Source organism: Cnephaeus nilssonii (genome assembly GCF_951640355.1).
Source record: "Cnephaeus nilssonii genome assembly, chromosome: X".
Taxonomy (NCBI): Eukaryota; Metazoa; Chordata; class Mammalia; order Chiroptera; family Vespertilionidae; genus Cnephaeus; species Cnephaeus nilssonii.
The window spans coordinates 9,724,289-9,745,751 of record NC_137071.1 but is presented as its reverse complement, the minus strand read 5'-3'; the positions used below and the strand labels follow the sequence as shown (position 1 = coordinate 9,745,751).

At 31.9% G+C, this 21,463-nt stretch overlaps 1 protein-coding gene across 4 annotated transcripts in view; it reads right to left on the bottom strand.

The window, feature by feature from the left end:
* The window catches only part of CNKSR2 (connector enhancer of kinase suppressor of Ras 2), a gene marked incomplete at its 3' end in the record, with an annotated part of 244,478 nt that overhangs the window by 109,860 nt on the left and 113,155 nt on the right, over positions 1-21,463 (bottom strand). For 2 of the 4 annotated variants that reach the window (XM_079765478.1, XM_079765479.1), the window contains exon 9: positions 7,274-7,420. The exons of the other annotated variants lie outside the window; for them this stretch is intronic. In XM_079765478.1, the coding sequence (XP_079621604.1) occupies positions 7,274-7,420 (147 nt within the window). The remainder of the gene's footprint in view (positions 1-7,273; positions 7,421-21,463) is intronic. 4 annotated transcript variants of the gene reach the window in all.

Genomic DNA, 21,463 nt, shown 5'->3' with positions numbered 1-21,463 from the left:
ATCAGCAAGGAGTTGCTATTTATGTCATTGGTTAATGTGATTAGCTAAATTAGCAAGTATGTGGAAGAAAAAGACTCTTAAATATGTTTAAACAGATAACAAGTTTGATTGTGCCAGCTGGTTCAATAAGTTGAATTGGTTTAAAAAAACTTGTTCAGAGAAAAAAAAAATAGTCAATCCTGTTGTGTAATTAAACTGGCTAGTTATTTTATTAACTGTTAAATCATTCAAAACATTTTAACAGGTTTATCATACATACATCATCTGGCTAATCAGTATGCCCTGTAACAAGTAAAATGCATGGTAAATATTAAATATATTCAGTATATCTTTGTCAACTATTTGTACTATTTTGTCAAGCTAATCCAAGGTAAAAAGTAAACATTCTTTTTGAGAGTCTCATTTTAAAAAGACAATACGCAATGGAGAGGTCAATGGGGGAAAAAGAAGACTTATGTAATACATTAAACAATAAAGAACTTAAAAATGCGCAATAGAAAAATCAGTATAAAGTAGAAGCTTTATGGGAAAATGGAAATAGCTACTTAACCCAAAAGGAGGTCTTTGTGATAACCTGAAAGTGTAACCTCTTAACTTTGGACAAGAATTGAAAGAGTACAAAATTCAATGACTAAAAGAATGAAAAAGGCATTTAAAAACATTAGATAGATAAATTCTGACTAAATCAAGCACAGTATAAATGATGCTATTAGCTAAAATTACCAGTGAGAAATTTCTAGCTGTAACAAGTGGCATTAAAATTACATCTACCACCAATAACCATTTAAGGGAGTGCAAATACACCTAGTGACAAAAAAGCTTCCATTAAATCAAAAAAGGTGTTCTCTCAGCATTCAATTCAAATTTTAATAGGCATATTCCTTACTTTCAATCATTTGTTCATAACCTAGTGTAAGAAAAGCATTATGCCATAAAAATAAAAGGTTATTTTTTTTTATCATGCCACTTCTTCTATCGGTAAAATCTATATGGGAAGAGAATTAGGAACTACCATCACTTATGGATAAAATACAAAGGTTTTTAAAGACTTTATCTGTTACTGAAGTAAGCATGAAGCTTCAATATAATTTGATCCACTACGGTATGCAATCAAGTATGACAAGGATCCAGTTTTGCATTTTATCCAAAGGGGTTTATTTACTGATAGGACTTGTCATAACATTTAGTTTTCAGATCAAAATGGACCTACTGATATAAAGCTTTCCTTCCAGATTCAGTGAGACGCCAAGGAAGGTACATTTACATATATGTTGTTACTCTTCTAAAACAAGTCTATGATGCATTTATTTCTAGGGGCATTAGCGTGCCTCTTTTAAAATACTCAAATCCCAAATAAAATGATCATACAAATCTCTTCAAATGTACATTGATAATATTAGGTAAATTAATGGTAACTTACTACTGTCAAAAGGACTCAAATCTTCTGAATCATGAATGATGCTTTAGTAATAATATCCTACTCATCCAGATTAAACATCACTGGAAGATTGTGATCATTATAAAATAAAACTTTCAGCTTTTGTAAGGCATCACTGAAATCTCACTTTAAATCCTCTCATGGTTCAGGCCTTTTCCTTGCGTCCCCAATTCTAACATCTCTAAGGTAATTGAGCACATCTGGAAGATATCAATGTACCTCTGAAACCCATAAGGTCTTAAGGACTATAGGAAAAGAACTTCCATACTAAAGAAACCACATTTGATGTTGAGGTTTTACTTGAAACAGTTTAACATTTTAACAACTCTTGGCAAGCATATCTTAATTTAGTCGTCCCTCTGTCTGGTGAGTGACCCAGCTTTCATAGAGCCATGGAGTCTTGATGACACCAATGACATAAAGACAGCCCCAACGTTAAAAATTAAGACAGTGTGTTACATGCTATGTAGTCATCTCAGAAATTCACTAATGCAAAGATCACAAAGAGTTGCTTTGTCTTTCAGGGGAAAATATCCATTGAAATACGAATGATTACATCATGTATAACACCTGGCCATTTATTTTATTCAAACTGAGGAATAAGCACAGACTCAAAGGCATCACAATATCCCATTATTCTAGCACAGAACATTTACACACGTCCTTACTCAGTTCAAACACATTTTTATTGTAATTCCCAACACAAGTACCAGGATATTGTTTTATGTTAGCAACTCTCTTCTTAGTCATTTAAACAAATGCTCCAGGGAAAATTTAATCTGGATTTTGGGAGGCACGATGTTGCATACAATCTTGTAAGTTTCTTGACCATATAAAGAATATTAGATTTAATTTGGAAAATTATTGGGAATGCTTTCTCCTGGGTAAGTTTTAAGTAGTAAATCATTTGAAAGGAACCTAAGAGAAACACACCTATTCAAAATTCTCCCACTCTGTTCTTTCACAGATTTTTCTAGAATACAAATTCATAAATACAAAAAGAGTCTTCTTTTATAAGCATGTAATCTTCCCTTTCTTATCAGACTACCAAGAAAACGCACATTGTTTTTTCTGACCACGGATTTGATCAGGACGCCGTATCTGTAATGTATACAATTAAAAAATACAGACATATGTGCATAAAATATGCATATAGTTACACAACATACAACTAATATAGACTTGAGAGCCACACGACAAAATGGTTTTTTTCCACTGAATCATCACATTTTGCACAACATACTGAGACTACCACTAGTGTTTATTCTTGTGCTCTCCAGTCGTATTGGCATAATTAATACTGCAACATTAAAACTGGACTTCCAATTATTTCAAATTATAGTCAACTTCATTTTTTAGGATAGTAACTAAAGAAAGAATGGGAAACTAAAGAAAAAATAAATTATAAAAGAATTTTTGTTGTCAGTGTTAACATTTTAAAAGTATTTGGTTGATAACACAAATGTGATTGAGGTCCTTTAATTAATTTGCTTAAGCCTTAGTGAACAAAAAATTGATGTGACAATGGCTTGCAGCTATTTACCAACTTGAGCATGTAAAAAATGTAATTGTTTTTTGCCTCCCAATCAGCACAATTACATTTTTAGTTTAAATTTATTTTCTTTTTCTAGTATCTTAATATTAGTTATCTTCCTCTTTAAAACATGCTTTTAAAACAAAACTCTCAGAAACATAAACTTTGTTAACTAAAGGTCACCCTGACCATGACTTTGAATTAAAATAAATTTTATTATCGCTTATGTTTTTTTTTATTTTTACAACCATTCATATCTGTATTTGAAATACAACAAAATCAATGCTCTTCAATTGTTATACCAGTTGACAGATGGAATAAACTGCTATGACTATTTGCTTCCCATTTCATTTTCTTCTCAAAGTTAAATATCCTGTAAAAATGCCTAGCAGTAAAATTTTAAATGAAAAGCACAAAATCACATAAGAAGCTATCACAAGTTATAAGATTTATTGCCTAGATTACAGTTTAAGAACATGTCTAATCATACAGTTTGATGTTATTTCATATAAAAATGTGTTTAATGAAACCTGTATCAGTATGTTGTTTCAGCATTGATTTTATTGGCCATTTCTGAAATGTATTATAACCAAAAATGCTGGGTTCTTAATGCTTAAAAAAAATGGTTCATCCCCAGTGATGATTTCAATCAACATTCTTGTCAGTGTCCAGCCATACAACCTCATTTAAGAAGAAAATGACATGGATTTTTAGGACCTACACACACTAAATTTAAAATCACAAACATAAAAAAATATACCTTGATGTTTATCCACAGTTGCCAGAAATGTTTTCATTGAATTAGAAGAACTTGAACATAAGCGATCACCCTGCTTACCAAAATCCAGGACATTAGTAGAAGGTGCTATTAAGGACATGTTTTTAAAAACATCTCTCAGAAAATAGGGAATCCCTGGTTTGCTTTCTTAGAATAACATATTCTATCTTAAGTAAAACACATCTACTATTTGTAAATGAATGCAGATGACAACACAATTCAATTCCAGATTAAATTTGCTTGTAGTATTTGACTAAGGTATCTTGCATTCTATTGTGAAATGTTTGAGAAAGCAATAATTTAACAAAAGAGCTGCCAAATTCCATGAAATGTACTAATGAAATTGCTCTGTGAGTATGAAGCTGAATTGTATGCTTTTGTTTATTTGGCTAAATTCCATGAATGTTTTTTTCAAAGCAATTCCAAATAAAAATTCATCATTGTGGTTGATTAATAATAGATTTTACTATCCTTTTAAAATATTTATAGAAGTAAAGATTGTTCCATTAAAAATGTGATATTCCTTAACAATCATCTACCTTAGGGTAGATAAGGTTATGTTTTATTTGTCTAGGTACAAATTATTTACTTGTTAGTTTAGAAAATAATTATTCCTTATGTTAGAATACAGTTCTTTATTTTAAGATGTATGTATTAGTGTTTACCTACATGCTACCCAAACTTTTCCATATTTTATCTGAAAATGCTAGTAGGTAAATGAAACCTGGTATAGCATACAAAAAAGATGAAATGAACATATTGAGCTAAATAAATGCCACAGATTGTTTTTTTGGTAACCTCTACTTTAAATAATTCTTACTAGACTACTGGTATATTCTATGTAAAAAGAAATGACCTAATGTCTAATTCTTCAGGTTTGAATATTTATATTTAGATGAATTCATTGGCATTTTAGCCCTAACATATATGTACACATATCAGAAGCAAGAATACAATAGGAATGATACTTGTGTCTGCCCAGAGTATTATGCACTTGTTCCACATCCGAGGTCCTTTCTTAGCCACTAGGAAAAATATGTGGCCTTAGGCAAAGTCACAAAAGAATCCAACACCACCTTAAGAATTTCATCCCACTATTTCTTTGACTTTCCCCCTCTGGAGGAAGTCTACCTTCAATCTCCAGATCCTGCTACCCTCAGGTTTTGTCCACTTTTAATTGTATCGAAATCTACATTCTATAAAAATTCTGATCAGATAGTTTCCATTACTCTCTCAGTGTCTGTAATTTTGGGTCTTCAAAATAGATTCTGGGGAGATCTGGTGGTGCTGATATATGTTAGAAGACTTAACCATTGCCCTTAGTCCTAAGATCTTGTTTTACCACCACTAGGAAGTATTTAGTTAAAACATCACCCCAATAAATTCAATAACAATAAAAAATGAATACTCTTCATTTTGCTCTGTAAAAAGTCAATCTCTGAAGCAATTTGCAAAGAAGTTGAAAGCAGGTCTCGCCCCCCGCCCCAACAGTATTGTTTATCTGTAACAGTTTGAATTTAGACTATACATTTCAGGTGAACTAAATTCAGTTGAAATAGCAAACACAAAAATGTCGATACATATAAGCACTTATATAAATGCTGACTTTCTTTTATCTGATTTCTGCATTCTGAAAAAGTAAACCTACATATATACTCAGAGTAACTGAATAGGCAATGAGTAAATATAATTAGTGATCTGATGAGGCACATTTCTTAGCATTTGAGAATGGACTTATAAAAAGTGCCTTAAAACTCTATTAAATTATATTATAATTAAAGGATGTGAAATAATTTTAAAAATTAAAGTATTAGCCTGCTTTGAATACACATACCAAATGTATATGTAGCAGAAAAGAAACATTGGTCTTTCAATAATTTTAGCATTTTACATGAAATTCTTATCTGCCATTACCTTAAATCTCCACTTTGAGTTTGTGCAAAAGAATCTAAAAGGAGTCCAAATTATTAATTTGTTTTCTAGAGATATTCCCTCAAAGTTCATGGATCAACAAGAAACTAATGTCTTTTTGGTGTTCAATGTGAAACAGAAGAGACTAGAGAGAAAATTTTAAATGAACTACACATACATAGAGAAGAAAACCTAAAAGCTGAAAGCATGGGCCTCTTCTTCAGGGTTCCCACCTCAGACTTTGAAGAAGGTTCTTAAGGGAAGACATGTCAACAGAAAACTACAGAATGTAACAACAAAGCAATTTATAATGCAGCAAGAAAATAAAATGATGTGATGGTAAAGTCTGATCTATTAATCTACGACTTAATGAGTCAAACATTGAACTCTGAACTTTAATGACTATAAAAAATCTTTAATAATAAACATACTGCAAGTCAAATGTGTTTGGACAAATTAATACAGTTTTACATGTATTCATTTGAAAATTAGAAAGTTTCACTTTAAAAATGTAGAGACCTTAACGTTAGAAAATTTTATATGTTTTTGTTATTTAAGTATAATGCAAATTTGAGGCAAATAAATAGTACAGTTTTAAATAATTAGACATTATTATAGTTTATAAGGCCATTCATGTGTAATGTAAAATTTAGGATTTTAGGAAAAAATATCTAAGAATGGTATAAGGTGCTAATATAGAACTTAATACCAATTTACACAATGTTAACGTTATTTTCATATATTGCTTTTCTTTTTAATCTAAATGGGTAGTGTTCTATTTCAATTGACAATTTAAATTTTTTAAAATTGTACTTCTAAGAAAGATAATAGTCTCCTATTTTTAAAATGCAGGTTTTAGGAAGGACAAAAATTTCTCCTATGATGTGTTTAAAGATTATATCCTGACTGAAATTGGAGTGTATGCATTGCTTCCTTCTTTTGTCAACCGGAATTATATATTTATAACTTCCTAGATAAGTCAGCTTCTTAACAAATATAATTTATCAGCATCCAGAGTAATACTTAAAGTGATGTTTTATGCTGAAGAAAAATGCAGAAATCCTAATGCAACAATTTCTCTATTTTTTCCACCCTAAAGGGTGGAAAAGAGAAAAATGAACAGCCAGGTGGCATGCAGTTGGTACATTTTAATTACTATTTAAAACTTCCTTTACATACTATTCATAAGTAACTATTACTATGCTATGATCTTATTCACAAGAATTTTATAAACTATCAGCTAGTTTCTTCAAGAAGTGAATATGGGAATAACTTTTAAATAGAAGATTATATAATATATGAAACCTCTCATTTTTAATTTCTATCTATATTTTGGCTTGAAATAACTTGTGGTTTGTTTGAAATCATGTTTTTAAGTGTTTACAAATTAAGGCCAAGTTCTTTATTATTTGGGCTTCAGTATAGAAACTTGAATATTTTATCACAATTAAGCCTATTAGGATGAGCTGTGAAGAGATCGTTTCACAAACAAATTTTCAAAAGCATACAAGATTAATCCATATGCTGCTGAGATGAGGCACAATAAAGAAGCATTACTGAGATAGTCTATGGCTAAAATGATGGTGTATGACTTATGATTAAGCTTCATTACCTGCAGAGCAAGGGGCTTCCATCTCATATTTTTCAGTAAAGCTGGTGCTGAGGTAAGCATGCTCTGAGGTCGCTTTTTCAAAGTTAAGATAACACCACTCGGGTCCTCTCGTAGTGCATTCACCAAATTTTTCAACTGCCACCCCACCTGGTAACCAGCAAAATCATTACAATAAAATTGAGGTACAGTATTCAAAGATTTAATGTTCTCCCCCTTTAATAAGTTTAGTTAAAAATGAAAATCACATAATTGGTGTACCATCGTACCAATTTTCAGGAGATATATACTTAAGAAATTTTATCTTTGAGTTGATTAACCATGTTATTGCATTAGAGTCCATATCATTCTGATAAACTAATGGACATTTACCATGTCAAAGCAGAGAATAAAACGGTATCCTACCAATGGAATAATTTAGAATTTAAAGAAATTATGTCATCATTAATGCTGTGCAAGGTCTAGATCCAAGCTCTGTTCAAAAGTACAATTTTAAAATCTGCATGCCTGAAAACACGGATTTGACAATGTCCTGAGTTTACAAAGTACACATGCTTTCTCATCACCATCTTTTAGAGCTATGTGGTACAACTGTCTATAAATTGACTGACATTATATTATCATTAGCTGGTACTGACTCACCAAGATAACATTCTGATGCATGGAAGACAGCATCAATAGAATAAACCTTTCACCATGGTATTAGAATAAAAAAATCACAAGGTAATGCTACTCCAATGAAGCACCTATTGAAAATGTGTTCCAAATGATTCTATAAATTTAAAATATAATGTGCTATATTTAATGAAGCCATTCTAACCCGGCTGGCACGGCTCAGTGGTGGAGCATCAACTTATGAACCAGGAGGTCACGGTTCGATTCCTGGTCAGGCACATGCCTGGGTTGCAGGCGTGACCCCCAGTGAGAGGCATGCAGGAAGCAGCCAATGATTCTCTCTCATCATTGATGTTTCTATCTCTCCCTCTCTCTTCCACTCTGAAATCAATAAAAATATATTAAAAAATAATGAAGCCATTCTATTTGAATATCACCTCAAAACATGGAATAATTAAACTGAAGTCCTTGATAAATGTCCTAAAACGTGGCTCAGCTGTTATCCATTAAATTATTTCACTCATCATCCTTTTAATATTTTGAACATAGAATTTTTGTTTGCTTTTAAGATGGACTAGTTACACAGTTATCAGATAACTGAAATCCCAGAACTATGCTTTAAAGAAAAACATTAAAAATGTCTATTATTTCAAGGATTAAAAATGCATTTAACATTATAAAGAAAAAAACTTTTATCACAACACTAATGTATTAGATTTTTCCAGTATGTGTTATAGAAATACATTGGGTCAAAATTTATCCTAGTTTGCAAGGAGGATTTAGCAAATGGTCACAACAGCGATCTAGTTCCTTCCTAGGCACTCAAGTGAAAGGGAATGTGTGCCTTTGTCTGTTACTCATGTTTTTGCCTGGAAGACAATGTTCACGCTGGAAAGAATGAGCACTTCTACCAAAAGAAGCACAGATCTCCAGAGACTATGATGAAAAGATACTCTGAGCCGCAGCCACTGCAGAATAATGGGAGACTTTGGTTTATATAATGGATGAGCATTCATTTAAATTATAACTTCTATTATAGCTGAACTGAGTGATGGTGAAGAGAAAAAGTTAGGACAAAAATGAAGCAATATGTTATAATGCTTAAAACCTCAGGATTTCTCAGATATGAATCAAAACGATGATTTAGAATACTTGCCTAATCTGAACAAGAAGCTGCCAATTTTTTAAAAAAGTCATATTAATGCAGATCAACTAAAGTACTGGAATTGGTTAAATGTCTCCCATTATATATAAGTGGGATTATTATGTGTCCGAAGGTATAATACCTTGATTCTGATTACTCTGATAGCTAAGTAGTGTCCCTACAGCCACTTCTGTAAGCCAAGAGTTAAAGCAAAGTGAGTTCAAATCCAAGTGTTCAATTTGTTTGCCAAAAATGTGAAGCAGATTTTGAGTTCTAGATTTGGAGGGAGAAAACATACTGTTTATACAAAGAGTTTATGAACAACTTATTAATGATAACCACGTTTTTATCATTTATTTATTCAAATAATTGCTAACTACATTAAAGCAGTCAATAATATGACCGTATTTTTCTTTCAGCATTCCTATTCTTGACAAATTACACATTGATTTCTATCCACCAGTTCCTTCCATTTATTCGGTTATAATCATTGTGACTAGTTAAAACAATTTTAAGGCTACATAGCATTTTCCTGTTTAATTTTCAGTGCAATTTGATTTATCATGTTCCTTCATACTTTTCTATGATCTTTTTTTTAAACACATAATTCCAAAGATAGAATTGTATTTTTACGAGAAAGTGGAATTATTTTTTGGATGAGAAAGTAATAATTTGGTTCAATTTTAATTTTATAGCTGAATATTATTTAATGGCAACAGAAAATTATATAAATTTACTACTTTTTAATCAGCCTTCCAACTCTCACTGAGATAACATTAGCAACATTTTAAACAAAGTAAACAGATATACATCAAGATACATATGAAGCATATATCTTAGGCTCCCAAATTCTACTTCCACTACCACCATAATGAAATGATTGGATAAAAGTAGAGATAAATGTGCAACATATGTGTTGCAGTACTGTTTAAACCAATCAAGAATTATACATTATGTAAATCTCCATTAGTAAGGTATATAAAAATTGTGTGAAAAATTAAGTTCCAAAATAAAAGATTAAATTTTACTTTTGTAATATATATATAAATAGATATATAAATCATAGAAAGATATACAACAGTGGTAACATTAAAGGAGAGTAAAGAACACAATATGTATTTTTTATAACTTTATTCCTGAACTCTTGGCAATAAACATGAGTTATTTTTATAAACAACAAAATGAGCAATGTAAGTGGATATAGTCCATGAATAGTAATATTCCAATTAAAAATAATGAATTTTATGAGTTACCTAATTAAGATTGTTTGTTATGGATGGACAATTTCCATAAAATGTCAGACCCAGAAAGGAAACATTATTTAAAACAGTAAAAGATAGTGAAGGCGAAATCATATCTACTCTATGACTTATAATTCTAGGTGATTAGAAAAAAAGCAAGTTTATTATTCAGTTGTGCTCAGTAAGTCAAGAGCTATATTATCTGTTAATTATTGACTCAATAAATGATTTCAGTAGATACCTAAGTGTTAGGTCAGGTTCACGTAAAAATTACTTAATGACAATAACGCTGGTTGAATAATTCAGACTTTGTGTAACATTATTTTCAATAACACAGGGAGGTTTTAGCTCTATCATTCCCATTCCAGTATCTGTATACACATAAACAGCAACCAAATCTCATGCCTATTTGAATAGCCCCTTTCCTTAGTACTTTCTCAAATTCCCTAATTTGGATAATTTCTTCATTACTTTCTACCTTCTCTACTACATAAAATTCTTAATATTGCCCCCATTTATTGGATTGTATTATGTTCTATTCAAGAGCAAATAGGACATGGTTCTAGAGCTCCAGGACAAATGATTCCCAGCTCTGGTTCTGTGATATCCTAACATGGTATCTTTAGCCATATAATGAAGTATAGTGAATACTTAAAATTATCTTATTTCTCTTTAACTGTTATTGAGATACTTATGGTTGACAGATTATAGGGGGACATGATATATCATAGATGGTATGATAAAGTGAGGGAAGTATGTGTTACAACTTCAAGAAATTTGGGAGCCCCCATGTTAGGAGCTAAATGTAATGGTATACACATTTCAAAATAGGTACAATATATGAATGTATGTTAACCATCTTTCAAAATTAGCTTTCCATGTTCTCATTTAAGTTTGTAGCTATAGTTTTAAAATATTAGGCATGGCCCAGGCATCGTGGCTCAGTGCTTGAGCATTGACCTATGAACCAGGTCATGGTTCGATTCCTGGTCAGGGCACATATCCAGATTGCAGGCCTGATCCCCAGTGTGGGGCGTGCAGGAGGCGTCCATGATTCTCTCTCATCATTGATGCTTCTATCTCTCTCTCCCTTCCTTTCTGAAGTCAATAAAAATATATTTAAAAAAATAAATAAAATATTAGTCATGATAGATCTTAATCAGAAACCATGTGAATATATAATAGTAATATGAAAAATGATTTAAAAGTATTCTTTACATACATTGGCTGCAAGGAAAATCTTTCTGTTCTAGGAGATAGAGGGAGCTTTGACACTAGTGGACACTAATATAGGAGTATAATACATTAATATGGGAAGAAATTGAATAATGTAAAAAGCCTTAAGAGACCATGGTTATGGATACATATGAGAAACATTTTAATAATCAAAGACATCCAAAAGGGAATTGGCTAATTTGTGAAATAGTGAACTCAACACCAAAAAGGATGTTTCAGTATTCTTGCAGGCTAAATAATTAATTAGATTTCCAAAGTCACAACACATTCTGACTCTTATAAACAGAATGGATTGGAAAATGCAAGTAGATGCTATGACAACAGATTAGCTTACGTAAAGGAATGTGGTCCTGGTACATCTCTGATTAATGTCTTCTATCTTTTCTTTTACTTCACAGTCAATAAATGTAGGCATTTCCTCTAGGCTAAGTATTAGACCCTTTCTAATATTTGATGTGGTCTTCTTACAATAATCACTTCTCTTTCCAGAGCTTCTAATAACAACTTTCTGCATATGGTTCTCAAATCTTTCTAACCATCCCAGCTTCCTATTCAGAACTCTACTGACATATTTCCAACAGTGCAGTTCATCCATACTAATGGCTACTGAATAATCAGTACCAATAATTCACTGTGCTAGATTCTTGACATCTACATTGCATTCCACATATATGTATTTTCATTCTTACAACATCCCTATGAGGTCAACTATGAAACCAATTTTCCATTGAAGAAACTGAAGCAAAAAGAAATTGTTTTCTTGGTCAAGATTAAAAATATGGTTAAGTGGTAAAGCCAGAATTCTCATTCAAATCTGTTTGATTCTAAAGCACAAGGCACTATAAGAGCAAGCATCCTCCCCTATATATCCAAATGGTAGTTCAAATGAATGTAACATTTAACACTTTAAAATCAAATTCATTATCCCTAGTCTCATTCAACAGCAACAACAAAAGTTCCCCACTACATTTTTAAAAAATTTCTTTAAGTTATTACATATTTGTCCTTATCCCCCATCCTCCCCACTTATGCCCTCACCCCCCTGTTGTCTGTGTCCATTGGTTAGGCCTATATGCATGCATACAAGTCCTTTGGTTGATCTCCCCCCCCTTCCCACCCCCTACCTTCCCTCTGAGGTTTGATGGTCTGATCAATGTTTCTCTGACTCTGGATCTGTTTTTTCAAGTTTGGAGTATGGTCTCACTTATGATAGCCTCCCCTTTTAAATACATGTGTCCTAAAGAATAGATCCTAGCAACTAATGCCTCTTCTCACTGCCTTAGTTCTGGTTTTGGTACCTAATTGCTAGACTTACAAGAGACCTAATTGGTTGCTCTGCTTCTACTCCTTTGTAGCTCCAAAATACTGCTACAGTGTAAGTATTCTTCCCTTCAAGCCAGCTAAAAAAATAAATTACTCAAATAGGTCCTTTGTCAATATGGCCATAGCTATCTCCTATTATTTCTCTTTAATGTGGTTCTCAAACTTTAGCATGCGTTAAATTCATCTGGAAGGCTTGTTAAAACACAGATTGCTGTTCCAGAATTTTTGATCTAGTAGATCTGAGGTGGGGCCCTATAATGATCATGTGTCTTTTTTTTTTTTTTACAAGTTAGTAAGTGGTGCTGATGCTACTGGTCTGGAACCACATTTTGAGAACCGCTGTACTATACAAAGAGCTTCTTGAAGGCACTGACTCATTCATGTCTAGAATATTTTAGGTGTTTAATATACTAAGATTAGGTATTATAATTTATAAAATCAGTAAATCTTGTGTGCCTTCCATGCATTATGGATAATATGGTGCATGCAGCACAGTCTGGGCCTCACTATTGAGCAGGGGGAAGAGATGAGCAGGTAAATAAACATTTAAAATCAAGTAAGAGAAGTACCTTAATAGGGTGAATACAGGGTACAATTGGATCCCCCAGCAAGGGCATCTAATCAATCCTTGAGGGTTCAGAGAGAAAGTTTCATAATAGTCTAAGCTGAATTTCTTAGGAGCTGGACAGGTGAAGGGGATGTGGAGGATGAAGGAGAAAAGAATGCCATGAGACAAAGTATCAATAGTTTGAGAAATTTCACTAGTTCCATATAGGTATAAAAGTTGGTGGAGCAAGTACATGTTCTCAAACACTGTGCATTTATTCATGGCCATGTCTTTGCAGAATCACTCTTCCTTTTTCTAGAATTTTCTCTCCCACCTATAAAATCTGACTTATCCATAGTGGCTCATAGTAAATGCAATATTCATCATAAAGCCTCTTACAGCTAAAACCATATTTTTCTCATGTGAATCTCATAGCACACTGTATATTTCTAGTGGCATATTTTCACACATTATATCTTATTAAAGCTATATGTTTCCTCACAACCCAGTCCTCTCTACCCATCCTCACAAACTGGATTTTGAGGGTCCCTTTTATTTTTTTTGAGAAAAACTGACTCTTATTTATTTGGATAAACCTGAAATCAATAATGTGTCTTAAAGTTATAGACACATTATTAGTTAATAACTTGACTACTGAGATGATATGGAGGCATGAGAACACATGTTTCAGAGACAATAAAATGCCTTGAAATGGAAAGAGAGTTTAGTTTCGTGTGTAAAACGAAGATGTAGTATTAAATTTTTCTCTAAAAGTGATATAATTGATACTAAAACTATAATAGTCATTCTTTATTCCAAATTATCAAATAAACTTTCTTATATATGAATATTTTTAAAAATAGTATTTATATATTGAACACTCTCACAGTGATGTGATTATGACAAGGAATATAAAAATGGATCTAGTTTCTATTTGTCAATGAAAGATTCTGCTTAATCATACACATTATGTAAACACTGTTGAAGTTTTCCCCCAGAAAACATATTTTGTAGTGGTTGTAAACAGTCCAAGTTTCTCTTCCTCAATATGTTAATAGAATATTTCACTCACATTACATTAATGGGCTAGAATGAACCTTTTAAAAACCACCATATGCATCTTACCCAAAATATGTCTTATTATCAGCTATAGATAATGTTTTTTACATATGCTGAACTACTAATATCTTCCTTATTGTCTGAGGTAGCAAATGCCAGTGTTTCTAAGCAGTTACTAGTTTATAATTTACTAGTTTACATGTTATCCCCAACTTGTACATTGAAATGTATTTTACATACAACATAACAGGATTAAAATTTCTTAAGGAAATCTTTAAGACATTCCCAAGTGTTAAAGGCCAGAGGGGTTCTGCTTTCTTGTGGATGGGGCTTGTAATTGTTTTGATCAGGCTGAAGCAAACACCAGAGGTTCCCAGGTGAAGGGTAACATAAGTGGGCAGGTCCTTGGACAATGGGTTGCCTGGATTAGGAGCAGAAGAGGCTTTGGGGTTGATGCTGAAGAGATGAGAGACTTCCTTTTCTCTTGGTACGACATAGAGGGAAGAAGTTTTCTCTGACTCCTTTAGGACTTGCCCTAGCCTATCCGATTTCCAAACAACAGCTGGTGAATTATCTGACCAATATATAAAAATAATCTCTACTCTATGGTCCCCAGTAGTCAAAGTTATAAATAGGCATAAAGGTAAGAATTTAAGCCTATCAACCTTCCTGTCACAGTTGCATTTGGAGATACAAGAAAGTACCTATATACCTAAACACAAGAAGATAGGACATTTCTTAAAATATTTTCAGAGGTATTATCCTTCATAAGACAAAGTACCAGATTCATTAACATTTATACATGCTTTTATGTATTCACATGCTCTTACTCATAGGCTGTAATTTATAAATGATACCTCTCCACAAAGGAAATTTCCGATGCATGAGGTGTGCCTGTATGAATGTCTGATGATGAGTCACGCTATACACAAACGTCTTTCTGCTCTTTTTAAAATCACTGAGGAGACTTAATTCAATATACAACTATCACACCATGACTAATGACACTATGTTTGCCACATTTTTTGGTGCTGAGGTATTTATTAGTGTTCTGTTCCTTTGAATTACTAAAAAGTTACTGAAGTATCTAATGAATTCAACATTTTATGCTGATGACTGCCTTTCTTAAGCATAACAAGCTACATGGAAGAAATGTCATATAGTTATAAATATTTCAGAAGTAATGAATTTTGATACACAATATCTTTCAAAGATGCGTTAGAACTACTAAATCTTGAGTACCAATCTTCAGACTTCACTTTCACCTAAATTATTTCCCTCCCACAAAATACGAATGAGAAAGTCTTATATTACCCTATAGTTTATTTTGAGATTTCTTAATTTCATTATTCCACAATCTTTCATTTACTGAATAGAAATAGAGAATTACCCATGGTTCAAATATAAAGGAAAGTAAGTTGAAAAGTATGTATTTGTTTAAGTAAATATATGCAAAAAGTGATTTAAATTTCAGCAGAATAATTTTAATAGATAATTCAGAGTATTCAGAGATATGCCAAGGTGTCTCTCTATTTTAAATAAAACCTTAGTATTGATATTTTTACAAATATGACTAGAAGAGATTACCCTGGGAAATGATAAAAGCAATATGCATTTGACAAGAAGAAATATGGAGATTAAGTTTTATTTTCATCAAGAAAAAATTCCATAATTTTACATCTTTATTCATTGAGGCACTATTATTGGTAGTTCATCTCATACCCTCCTTCTTAACTTTAAAAGTCACTTACCCAGTGAAATAAGACTACATCAAGGCATTTTTAAGGCGTTTTTAATGTGGTTTAATTTTACAGTTAAACCTGGACCAGGTTGAGCTACTCACAATTGGAATTTATGTTTTAATAATTAATGCTTCTATGTGAATTTCACATAGTCATGTATATAATATACATGTGTATATTATATTTAAAGAGAAAGCACAGAGAACATAATTTCTCACTGGTAAAAATGGATAGAGAGCTCAAGAGAGAAAGGCAAGTTGAGCACTACAAGAAGCTAGTAATTTTATTTTTTTCACCTATTGCACACCATCTTCTTGGAGTCTTTTTCTGCATAACCAAGAAGTTATGAAGGTTAAATCAGAAATTTTTTATGGACTCATGAGAAAGCTCAAGGAAGGAAAGAATAGTAATCATATTTTTTCCTTTACCTTTTATGAATCACCCACATCCTTGTTGCCAAAGGTGATACATTTCCATATCCTTTTACTCTCATTATCTCCTCTTACCTATCACTTATAGTAATTTCAGCCTTTGTGTCACTGATGTTTATGCATCTGTTTCAAACTGATAAAAAAATCTGTGGGTATAGTTTAGCATCTCCAACACGAACTTTCTTTCCCTCCTTCCATTTTAATAAGACATGGGTAATGTTGCAATCTCTGAAGACCAAAGGTTTATTTGAGGGTTTCATGGTTCACATTCGTATATGCTATAGAAAACTAAATAGAAGCCAATTTTATTTTTCTTTCATCATCATTCATGTGTCCTTTAACTTCTCCAAAACATAACACTGAGTGAGTCTGACAGCCTCTGCTAGTAGGAAGATAATCATATCAGAGTAAAAGGCTGGGGGAGCAAATCTTTGATCATACCACAGAACCTCATTCCCCCACCAAAAGAAAACCAATGATATATTTTGAAAGAACCATAAGAATATAGTTTATTTAACTAAAAATTTTGTGAAGATATTTACATGGGTTAAATTTTAAAATAATTTTGGGTTTGCATATATTTGGAAATCATTACATTTCAGCCATTCCTTCCTATATTTCATTTCTGTTCTTGCAAAGATATTAGAAATATGTGTATTTTAAAATAAAAAGTAGAGTCCTAAAGCTAAGAGATAAAAGCTAAGAGATAAAAGTCACCAAAGCTAAGAGATAAAAGAAAGCATTGTTATATAAAAATCTACAGTTCCTATTAATAAGAATTCTGAGAAAAAAATAAAGAAAATATTTACACTTCTAAAAATTCATGCTTAAATTGAATTTAGAAATCCAAATGAAAATGGAATTAAAAATTAACCAAAACCCTAGTATTCATAAAGGAATATGCTTAAAAATTTATAACTTTGCTATGAATAATCTTTATAATGTCACTTACTGGTAGACATTTAACAAAGATATGTTTATTTGAAAATACTCATAAATATTGCAATAGAAGTCTATATTTATCAAAACCAAACCAAAACATGTGTATATATGCATATTATATATATATATATATATATATATATATATATATATATATATAGCTAAATAAACAACATTCTAAATCTTCTAAAGCTAAAAAATTTAGTTTATGAACTTCCATCATGCTAATCAGAATGTTAATTTAGTGGATGAGTCCTATATTTTAATCTGATGACTAAATAACATAAAATGAATTTTAGATGAAGGATTTAAGATTTTGCTTGAATTTCCTATATTATGGTGTTCTAAGGTGATAACCTATCATGTAATGATTTATTTTCCTCAGGCAGTTAAATGTTATCTATTAATTAACACCCTTCCCCCCAGACTGAAATTGAATTAGGCAATTATGACTGGTCAATATTTGCCTTTTTGGTAGGGGTAGGAAAAGAACTGCAGTATTAATACTGACTTGCAAGTGAGTTGCACACTTAATAAGTAGGTAAGAACACCAGCCAATAGATCTATTTTAAACATACACAATAATAATTTATAAGGAAATCTTTTTTAAAATTCCATGTAAAATAACTAGATCGTATTAAATATATTCTACACTGAAAGATGTAGTCTAATAATAAAAATAAATTGGAGTAACCATTTTTAAAAGCAATTACTCTTTTCCTGGGAAGCTAGTAAGAATTCAATAAATAAGAAATAAGCAAATCAGGATGCAGAGATCTGCAGAGAAAATAAATCAGTTAATAGCAAGTTACTATTATTAAGTCATCATACAACTTAGTCTCCTTTATATGAAAACTTAAGATAATAAAATTTACTTTGATAACAGAAAAATCATAGAATATTATATCGGATAATAAACTAATTAATTGATTTCTTAGGCAAAATAAATCTATAGTTATATCAGTATGTGGCACTTCGAAGCCCATTTCCACACATTCTCATCAAATCCACAATGTTGAAGTAAAATAAAACAAAAAGTATGATCATATCATAAATGACACACTATAAAAGGTATAATCTGAAATAAAATATTACTATGAGTAACTGAAATCTATGATGCGTTGTTTCCTTTAATATTTAGTAAATGTCTCTTCATGATTTTCTCTTCTTAAAGAGAACAATTCACCTGCTGTTTTAGAATACGAATTTCTTAGAATCCTAACACAGTATTTTAGAGTATTATCATAACTACTTATTAAGCAATATATTAAACACCATGTTAATCTCTGTACTCCAGCAACATCTTGTGTTTACCAGAATAAGATGTGAGGTGCATCAGAAATACTGCTGTTTGAGGTCTCAGTTTTCAATATTTTCGGTATAAAGAATTATAAGATAAATACTTCCTCCTTTGACAAAGGAGAACAGAAGAAAATAGGCAAGAATAAAAACATTTAAGAGAAATAGTTAAGTGAGAAGAGATGAAGATGGTAAAGGAAAAAGGAAGAAAACAAAATTAGAAGAAAAGTCTAAAAAATAAAGACAACAGTTTAGTACAGTGGTCGGCAAACTCATTAGTCAACAGAGCGGCAAATCGCGGCTTGCGAGCCGCATGTGGCTCGCGAGCCGCAGTTTGCCAACCACTGGTTTAGTAAATTAAAAATAGAGAGAGAGAGAAAGCACATCTGGGGTTAGCCAATATCGTGGTATTGATTGCTGAAATCCAGGAGCAGGGTGGTAGGGTGAGAGGGAAGGTTAGGGGAGCTGGCTTTAATGGGTCAGCACACTCTCCATCCATTCTGACTACGCTGGTTATCCCTTTAATCAATACTGTTGTTCTGGGTTCAAGGAAGAGAATAGAGAGAAAAATGGAAGACTAGAATGAGAATAAGAGAGTAATGGAGACACCTTTGAGAATTATAAAAATGAACTCAGAACGAACTTTACAGATGACACAATAATCCTTTAATTTGTTCCTTCTCATCCCCTCCACACTCTGCCATCACCAGTTTAAATCTTGCTCAACAATGTTCACCATTTGGGGCTCGTGAGAACCACTAGCTTATAGTACTCATCTTCCATCTCTCCCTAGTCAATACCCAGCATCCTGACTATTTGCTGCAGCCTATCTTCTTAACTATCCCAAACTGGTTATTTTCCATTCCAGTAGCCTTTTTAGCCACATCTATTAAACCATTTCTTAATGGAATATAGTCACCAGGTTCCAGAAGACCTTTCAAAATAGGAATATTTTTTAATATTTACACAAAATAAAAGGATTGTTTTCCCCAAATGTTGGATTCAACCATCACACATCCCACTCTTTTCAACTTATATTTCTAAGAAGAAAATATCTGTTTTTAGGATGGATAGAAGCTATAGAACACTTACACACCAAAAGGAGGATTAACAAGAAATTTAACAAATTCATTAAGGAATATGCCCAAATAGATAACTGTAAGTATTAAATAGTCTCATCAGCTAAAAAACGTGTTAAAAGTGCATCATGAGGGCAGAGTTGCTGATTCAAGCTATGCCGAGGTATCTCCCAGAAAGAGGGATGTAGTGGCAGATGAAGTGGAAAAAATCCAGCAGCTTTTGAGGAGTTGGATCTTCACTGGCGGGGAAGACATGCAATAGGACTCAGTCTGCTTTGCTTGGATGTTCATGATTTTTTCTTCTTCCTACCTGGCAGCCACAGTTTCTCAGCCACAGAAGTATGTTCATTTGAAAAGCTTAAAAGCCACTTACAATAAAAAAATATAGCAACATGAAAAAGAACATAAAACTTCCAGTTTCATTTCAAATAAGAAAATATACTTTTTTTTTTAAAAAAAGAACAAACTCGAAACACACATCTAATTGGACATCTTGAAGATATACCATACTAGCAATTTTAAAAAAAAGTATTTGAATTCATCTGTGATTCATTCAACTTTCTCAGATTCTTAGGGAAAAAAAAATTCAAATTGCTTTTCTATGTATTTTAAAGTAAGCAATTTGAATTGAGAGTTTATATTGTACATTACTAACTATAGTAGGAAATTTTGGAATTACAGGTAAATACTAACTACTAACTGAGCTAATAACATTTAAAATATAAGACTGAACATTATTATTTACATTATTGAGTCGAAATGGTTAAAGAATAATATTAACAATATCTCACTATTTTGGCCAATTAGTAACTGGATTAAAATATTAAATATATATTTCAAATGTATTAAGCAACACTTTAATGTAATTATTATATCATAACCAACCTCTAATGTCCCTGGTAGGGATATAAAGGGTAACTGCAGACTACAAATAATTTATACTTTTTTTCAACTAATTTGTCTACCTACCAAATTTTTCAAAGTAAGAAAACCCAAAAAATTCCCATTTCACCACCTCTGAATATTGTCTAGTAAAAAATTAAAAGCACTATATAGACCACAATGCAGGCTACAGGAAGAAAAAGAGGGCAGAGCAGGCTGTATTTTATGAAATGTACCATTATTGCACAAATATGCCTCTCATTTGAACACAAAGATCTGGTAATTGATCACATTATTAAGGAAGACTAGATTAATGGGATTAACATATTTTCTTGTCAGAGAATGTCTTCATTGTTATCCAAAACCAATTAATAGGTTCTAGTAGCAGTCTGCCAAGAAACTGGACTCCAATTGACCCAACTGTTATAGCAGGTAAAAGGAGGAGAGGGAGGACAAAAGTTAATTTTTATTAATCCACTAATGTGTGCCTGGTGTTGTGATGTTTTACATATCTATCTGCAGGAAAGAAGTGAGAAACTTAAATTTCAACACCATTTCTAATTTCAGTTCAGCTGATTCTACCCCAGTTATGTAAATTTTCACTTACTTTCCTCTTCTCTTATCCTTGGTCCCACTTAATCTCTCACTGAATC